The sequence below is a fragment of the Nansenia antarctica genome (assembly GCF_963989245.1).
Source record: "Nansenia antarctica genome assembly, chromosome: 16".
Classification (NCBI taxonomy): domain Eukaryota; kingdom Metazoa; phylum Chordata; class Actinopteri; order Argentiniformes; family Microstomatidae; genus Nansenia; species Nansenia antarctica.
Window position 1 is genome coordinate 21,545,404 of NC_137686.1, and position 8,343 is coordinate 21,553,746.

Here is an 8,343-nt window from a genome sequence, read left to right on the forward strand (position 1 = left end):
AGGCCTGGCCTCCCCAATAATTTGAGAGAAGAGAGAGAGATTTAAAAAAGGAATAATTATATTTTTTATTTTTTATTTTTTTAACAAAAAACATATTGTAATTGTTTTTATATTAATATTATTTATTAATATTATTTCCGTTTTGTTCATAAATCTTTTCCATGGCTAAAACCCAATATTGCAATTGTAAAGCACCTACAGGCCAGACTCCCTATCCGTTTCTATTACTCATACACGCGTGTGGCGGAAAAAGGTACTACACGGAGGCCAGGCCTCCCCTAGGAAAGTGGTTTCTCATAGAAGTCAATGTAATGCAATTTTTTTCATGGCAATATGTGATTGGCCAAATCACTGAAAATGGGTGGGCAGAGGAGGCCTGGCCTCCGTGTAGTACCTTTTTCCGCCACACGCGTGTATGAGTGCTGTTCTGCAGGATAAATATTAGAAATGGATGAAGTATTGTTCTGAATTGTATGTTGTGTGTCTGATTGACATAGTGTTTGAGTGCTTTTGACATGTCATTGATTGTATGTAGTATGTTGTGGTGAATGTTGTGAGCCTGAGCAGAAGGGACAATAGCTGCTGCAGGCGGACCAGAGATTCATGCCAATTGTTTTGTTTATTTGATGACCCATTGTGCAGGCAATAAAAGCTGCTTCATCCACCATCCTGAGAGTGTCCCAATCCCTTCAGTACCGCCAAACACAAATTAATAATTTTTAACAAAGACAGATAAGAAGAACAGGGAACATTCCATCGCAAGTGAAGCGAGCAAGCGGAAAAAAAATTGGCCTCCTCAATTCTGGAAGTCACCAGCCTCCACTGGACTATACAGTATATGAGTGACATGTCAAGTTAATGACATGCAGGCAGGTGTGAACAGTAATCAGAGTTCATCAGGTCATAGGTTGCTACGGAGTAAAGTCTTTCTCTGCAACAGATCACAGTGTTCCGGAACACTCACCACCTAGTGTTCTATGTGGTTTCTACCTAGCAACAGTACTTTGATTGGCTACAAAATGTAGCGGTGATAAATGAGTTATTCACGCACAGGTGTCAGGTAACAGGGACTTTATTCATCAGGTGTTGATGTTTGATATGCAGTTATGATGATAAAACCACCACAGAAACAGACCATTAGACAAACTTATAATATCACATAGATCTATCTCTCTCATATTACAATCACAGTCACCCTTATTAAACCGTTTTTAAGCATCTGATTCCCTTTCCAAGCCATTAAATCAATAACATTATTATCAAACGTACATTGTGTTAAATGTAATTGCGTCACACACATGCATAGACTGAGGGACAACATGTGTTTTTGTTTTAATAAGCCAGACAGCGGAGTCTGCTACATCACCATCACCATCCTAAAGCTCTGGGACCTGGACTACACTGATTATTAATCTGATCAATGGATCTGATCAATCCAAGTGAATTTAATTGTCTAAACATCCTCAATTTCACTCTGTACACACCCAGTATTCATTACACTCAAAATCCCCAAATACTTATACATTCTAATAATAACTAGCTAATGATAAAAATACAGTATGAGAGCATCTGGTTTATAATAATTGTCATGATAAGTCAAACAACCTCATGTATATAGATTCATATTATCTTCTTATGAGGCTGGAGAGGCTGGGCTATATCTGACATTGCTGCTGCATATTCACCATCTCTAGCAGACACACTGATAGCACAAACTATATGATAACAAACGATAACCAGATCAGAAATTACTCTGTGTGGGGAAATACACTATACTCTTCCCTAATGAGTGACAACAGATAAAGATAATTCTAAATGCTTATTTTATTGCTTGGTTAGAATTACAGGTTGCGAATCAGTTTGCATGATTGACAGGAGAGATGGTCAGAGGGGCAGAGTTTGTACCACCATAATTCGGGTTAGGGTTGAAGAATGGATAGAGTTTCTCAGTGAAGGTGCAGCCAGTGAAAGAGTAGATCAGAGACCTGGCCTCCACATCATAAAAGGAGACCTGGCCCTCCTCATAATCCACAAACACCCCCACCTTCTGGGGCTTCTCTCTCAGGGACAGGGGGACAGGAGGGTCAGCTTGTGCCCAGTACTCATTTCCATTCCTCAACCAGACAGTCCAGTATCCATTCCTAGGTTTCAGTGTGATCAGCCCCTTCCTGTTGATGGACTCTATGGCCACTCCTACATCCCAGTCAGTCTTCTCCTTCACCTCCACTTCATAGTAAACCCTCCCTGAGGAGAAACTCTCCTTTCCTAAAACACAGACACACTTGGAAAACCTCTCTGTGTTATCAGGGACTTCTTTTCTTTTGTCTCCACATCTAACTTGTTTCCCATCCGCAGACAGAATGAGATGTGGATGTGCTGTATCCGGGTCCAGAGTCACGTCCACTGCATACTGCTGAATCATCTTCAGCTCAGCATCGCACAACTTCTTCACTTCCCTCATAAGTGTCTCCTCCAGCTGAGACACAGCTCTCCTCACAGTCCCCACAGAGAGATCACTGTGAACCCTGACCTCAGACCAGTCCTTGGTGTGTGGAGGGGTGGACAGGGAGGGGAAGCTCTGGAGGAGGTGGAGGTGGTCCTCAGTGTGTGAGAGCTGCTCCAGCTCAGTGCTTCTCTTCTTTAGCTCAGTGATTTCCTGCTCCAGCTCTTTAATCAGCCCTTCAGCCCACCTCTCCACTGCTTTCTGCTTCTTCTCGATCACGTCAAGGAGCTCAGCCTGGCTTCTCTTCACGGAGTCCACCAGAGCAGTGAATACCTGTCTGCTCTCTGCTTTCTTTCTCTCTGCATCTTTCTTACTAAGATCTACTGAGTGTTTGATCTTTCTGACCTTCTGCAGTCGCTCCTGGATCATCTGCTGAACATCTGCCTCTGTCTGCGCCAGCTGGACCTTCCTCTCTCCATACCCCACTTCTATGGGGACGGTGTCATGAGTCTTGTGGTCTGTCTCAGTGCAGAACTGACACACACAAGTCTGGTCAGTCCTACAGAACAGCTCCAGGAGTCTGTCATGCTTCTTACACATTCTGTCTTCCAGGTTCTCCACAGGGTCGATCAGCTTGTGTTTCTTTAAGCCTGCGACTCTCTGATGAGGCTCCAGGTGAGTCTCACAGTAAGAGGTCTGACACACCAGGCAGGACTTCAGAGCCTTGAGCTTCGTCCCAGTGCAGACGTCACAGGACACTTGTCCAGGTTCGGCAGGGTTGAGTCCATCTTCAACCCTGACTCTCATTTTCTTGAATTTCTCTATGACCTCTCTAAACGCTGTGTTGATGCGAAGCTCAGGTTTTCTGTAGAACGTTTCCTTACACAACGGACACTGGCACAATTCACTGGTGTCCCAGTATCCTCTGATACAGGCCATGCAGTAGTTGTGTCCGCATGCAGTAGTGACAGGGTCAGTGAACACATCCAGACAGATGCAACACAGGAACTGCTCCTCAGACAGGAGACTGCTGGAGGAAGCCATATCTAGAGAGACCAGAGGAGGCACCATAAAGCATTTCCTGGAATCAATCAGATCTCAATAGTTTCAGCAATGGAGCTGTCAAGACTGTCTTATGAGATTATACAGCAACCGATAATTATAACATTATTCTACATCACATAGAAAATAGTCCTTCATCCAAATCAAGACGTTTTCATACTGAACTGTCTCTAAATAAACTATCACAAACTAGAGAGACCAAAGGTCTCCATAAAGGTATAACACCAGAGCTAGTCAGCTGACCATAATAACACTGAGAAAAGATTCAGCTTTACTTGTCATGTTTGCCTTGAAACACAAACCCAATCTTTTCTATAAATATTTCAGTGTAAAAAAAAATAAAAAAATAAACACTTACATTGTTACCACCTATTTTTAATTTAAAAAGGCGACATTATCCAAAAGTAGTACAACCTGTTTTCTTAATAAACACAGATGATGAATACAGGTAAATCACGCTAACGTCTACTTTCAAATATGCAGGTCTTATCTACTCACCTGAGTGGGTGTGCTGTACGCTGACATTAACTATCTTTATACAGATTGCTGAAGAAACAGCGAGTTTGCTGCCGTGTCTGACTTATCAACCTCTCCACTTCAGTGTCACTTGTGACATCACAGTGACATCACAAGGCCACACCTTTCACCACACTGCTGCTCTTAAAGGTGCAGAACAGACTTCCTGTCTTCTCTATGATGTCATAAAACAAAAAAGATAAATAATACTTCCACGACATTCTAATAGATTAATAGACTAAAAACCTGGGTAGGACTTTCGGCCAACACTCTAAACTGGTTTAGATCCTACCTACAGGACATAAGCTACTTATGTCTCCATTGGCAACTTTGTATCTGATCAAATTAAAATGACGTGGGGTTCCCCAAGGGTCAATCCTTGGCCCCCTTCTATTCAATCTCTACATGCTTCCATTGGGACATATCATAAAAAAGAACAAAATTGCCTTCCACAACTATGCAGGTGACACTCAAATCTACATAGCCCTCTCACTGAACGACTATAGTCCCATCGACAATCTCTACTAACAGGCCTATCTAAAGGAGCTGTTCGTAAATTGCAGCTCATCCAAAACACCGCTGCTAGGGTCCTAACAAAAACAAAGAAGTTTGAACACATCACACCGATCCTGAGATCCCTGCACTGGCTACCAGTGGGCAGAGGAGGCCTGGCCTCCGTGTAGTACCTTTTTCCGCCACACGCGTGTATGAGTGCTGTTCTGCAGGATAAATATTAGAAATGGATGAAGTATTGTTCTGAATTGTATGTTGTGTGTCTGATTGACATAGTGTTTGAGTGCTTTTGACATGTCATTGATTGTATGTAGTATGTTGTGGTGAATGTTGTGAGCCTGAGCAGAAGGGACAATAGCTGCTGCAGGCGGACCAGAGATTCATGCCAATTGTTTTGTTTATTTGATGACCCATTGTGCAGGCAATAAAAGCTGCTTCATCCACCATCCTGAGAGTGTCCCAATCCCTTCAGTACCGCCAACACAAATTAATAATTTTTAACAAAGACAGATAAGAAGAACAGGGAACATTCCATCGCAAGTGAAGCGAGCAAGCGGAAAAAAAATTGGCCTCCTCAATTCTGGAAGTCACCAGCCTCCACTGTACTATACGTAACTTAAAATAACTAGGCAAAAATTACATCATCATGGATTTCCCTTGATTCCCCTCCCTGAAAAGTATGGTACTTATTGACAGTGTTCTCAAAACATTACATCGATTGTTCATTATTATTCAGAAGCATCTGAAGAACGATGAATTGAGAATCAAGGACCCCAATTGAAATAAGCCAGTGGCTTTCTTGGGTTTTTATCCTGTTAGTTGACCTTGTATGTAATATGTACTTTCATGTACCTACTTCTGCAAATCTTCTAATAAAGTTTTCAATCAATCAATCAAATCTCAAATGATGAGGGACTTCATACTCTAAAGAGATCTACTCAACCCAACAATGGTTATCTATCTTTGATCAAAACCATTTAGCAAAATGGTCAGGGCATTGGGCAATGCTCAGAGAAGGAGAAACATCTCCTGATATACTGTACATAATGAGTTGTCCCCTTATAAAACCACACGCTATGTTTTGATGTTTACTCTGTATCATAATGTTTTCAAATAAATGAAGTGATACGTGTGCTGGATGGCATCCTCACCCTAGAGTGTGTAAGGTTTACAGCAGAGGCTAATATCACATTATTTGCTGCATCACATCATGCACATGTCTATTTGCATACTAAAGGTATCCATCCTGTGGGGTTCTTTCTTAGGTAGGAGGGAAGAAAGAGAGGATTGTTCATCCATGCCCCTGTGCTCTCATGAGCCCATTCACTCCTCCAAATGCTTACTGCCACAGGGAACCAAATTCAATTCTGCTTTTCCCACAGAGAGTATGAGTCACTCAACAAGGCTCTGCATTTCCCCAAATTCACCCATTATTTACTTCACTGCTGCTGCCATGATTTATTTGTCCTTCTGTTTAGGGGTTATTTTCTCTGAAATCCCTGTGGTGTCCCTAAAAATACCCCTGCAAGGTCTTTCTATGGTCACTGTCATAAACTATCATTCACACATCTGGAGTTGTGTTTTGAAGAAGAAGAAGAAAGAAAGAAGAAGGTGTGGCTGTGTTACAATACTCACAAATGGCCACTTTACCATGTCTTCTTATTTTTGTGTAGACTTACTGTATACAACATTGGTTTCACCCCTGCCGACATAGAGGAAAAGGGAACCAGCTAGTCTTTTGTGAACTTGATTTGTTCTTCCATGCTGTCACTGACTGATCTGTTAATCACATCTCCCTCTCTGACTCCCCCTTCATCCCCCTTCCCTTCTTGCTCTTCACAGCTCGGGTGTGTGACAATGCGCTGCTGCGCTGTCAGAATGGCGGCACGTGCCACCAGCACCAACGTTGCCACTGTCCTCCAGGCTTCACGGGCATCCTGTGTGAGAGCGCCCGGTGCCAGGACCTTGGGGGGTGTGAAGACGCCTTGTCTGGACACCCATCCCTCCATCACCTTCTGGTTGGTCCTCAACGTGTTCTTCTCCTCCTAGTGATCCCCCTAGTGGTCATCATGATGTCGCTCTGCTGAGAGACCGCCCACATGGCCTTGTTGCATCCTGACAGACAACAACTTTGACCAATGGCAAGGCTTGAGAAGGACCCTCAGCCCCAAAGACATGGGGGAAGGTACACTGAAAGCAAATATGGATTATTTAATGGGTTAAATCAACTTTATTTTGTATCAAAAGCCCCCATGACCATGGATGAGGTTATTAAGTGCAATATGCTGTGCACTGATAAAGTGGATGGATTAACAAAGCCATGCTAGATGATACAAGAGAGGCAAAGACAGCCTGGCAGAATCACAACAGTCTTAAAATCTCACAATAGCAACATATTCTTGGACCTCTTTGTTTCAAAATGGTGGCTGCAAATACTGTTGACATCTGAGACAGACTGAGACTCTTTGACTGACCAGCATTATGTGAATCCACACATTAAAAATTGTACAAAATATAAAAAAAACACTTGAAGTCGGAAATATAATCTGTATTACAGATTGGGATTAGGCGGTGCCACTGTTGGAAAATCTCTTCTTTCTCCCCCTTTCTTCACTGCCTCTTCCCCCTTGTGAACCTCCCACCTTCCCCTTCCCCCACGTTCTCCCACTTGTGCTTTGGTGACTCGGTGGTGATTTTCATTGGCTGAAAGGCATTCTTGTTTTGTCAAATTTATGCACACGTGTTACGACCATGCCCCAATGTGACTACCCGTCAATCACCTGCTAGAGTACCTGTACATTTCTGTTGGAGGCTTTGTAGTCATGGCAATGCTTGAGCTCACCTGTTTGGAAACGATGTAATATACATACTGTAACTGTATTTCATTTTTGTACAAAAAATGATATTTTCATGACTACGCAAATGAAAAGATGTACTACTTTTTTTTTGTTTTGTATTGTTGCCGACTTGGGCGGCAGGGCAACTGGAGATGTCGACTATGAATGCATAAAGACGTGTTTTTTTGTTTTTTTTTCCTCTGCTTTTGTGGCACATGGCTCTCTTCAACTGAGACCTGCTGACAACGAATATGTTTACATACATAAACACTTAAATACAATACAGTTCCACCAAAGGGCAATGTTTTCCTGTTGTTTTACTCCAGAACATTTCAGAAGAAAGTGCATAAGAACCTGACTATTGGGGGCCTACAGTAAAAGAAAGTGTGTATTGTTCCTGGTACTGTAGCCTTTCACAGTACCTAAACTCCACTCTTCCATCCTCTCTCATCTCTCATAAGATGCACGGTGGTGTTCTGTAGATCTCATGCTTAAACCCATATGTATATTTTTATCATTTTTTTCCCTATCACCCATTATCATCCATGTGTAAATTTACCATTGGGCTAAGAATGAGAGTGCATGACTTTAACAAAGGCTGTCCAGCTGAGAATAATAATAAGATTTAATCCATGAATCTAATGGAGAGGGGAAGATTTGCTGATCTTGTTCAATTTACAATCAGTGTCCTGCTGTGGTTGTCTCTGTACCTTTCATTCATGGAGGGTCACTGAATGGAAATGAAGTCACACCTAGACAGTGACCTATTGAACACGGTAACAAATGTTATACAGTATGTGAGATCAATTTCCCTGCATAGGGATGACATTAAAGACCTAATTGACTGATACAGTAGTCTAGAATAATCTAGGTGCTTCTCTTGAAATGAATGGGGTATATTTGCTACTACAGAAATGGCCTCTTTCAAAAAACAATCCATTGTTGACCATTATTGAGAGATATCTGGGTTGG

At 42.2% G+C, this 8,343-nt stretch overlaps 2 protein-coding genes across 2 annotated transcripts in view; one reads left to right on the forward strand and one right to left on the reverse strand.

Annotated features, from left to right (window-relative positions):
- LOC308172114 (netrin-G1-like) overlaps positions 1-6,621 on the forward strand; it is a gene marked incomplete at both ends in the record, with an annotated part of 40,419 nt that extends 33,798 nt beyond the window's left edge. Inside the window, one exon of the mRNA XM_080547024.1 lies at positions 6,377-6,621. Within this exon, the coding sequence (XP_080403150.1) occupies positions 6,377-6,621 (245 nt within the window). The remainder of the gene's footprint in view (positions 1-6,376) is intronic.
- On the reverse strand, positions 1,856-3,487 carry LOC308171654 (E3 ubiquitin-protein ligase TRIM21-like; the record flags this gene model as incomplete). The annotated part of the gene is made up of 1 exon (XM_080546529.1): positions 1,856-3,487. The coding sequence occupies one exon, from the start codon at positions 3,485-3,487 to the stop codon at positions 1,856-1,858; it is 1,632 nt and encodes a 543-aa protein (XP_080402655.1).
- Positions 6,622-8,343: the final 1,722 nt, after the last annotated feature.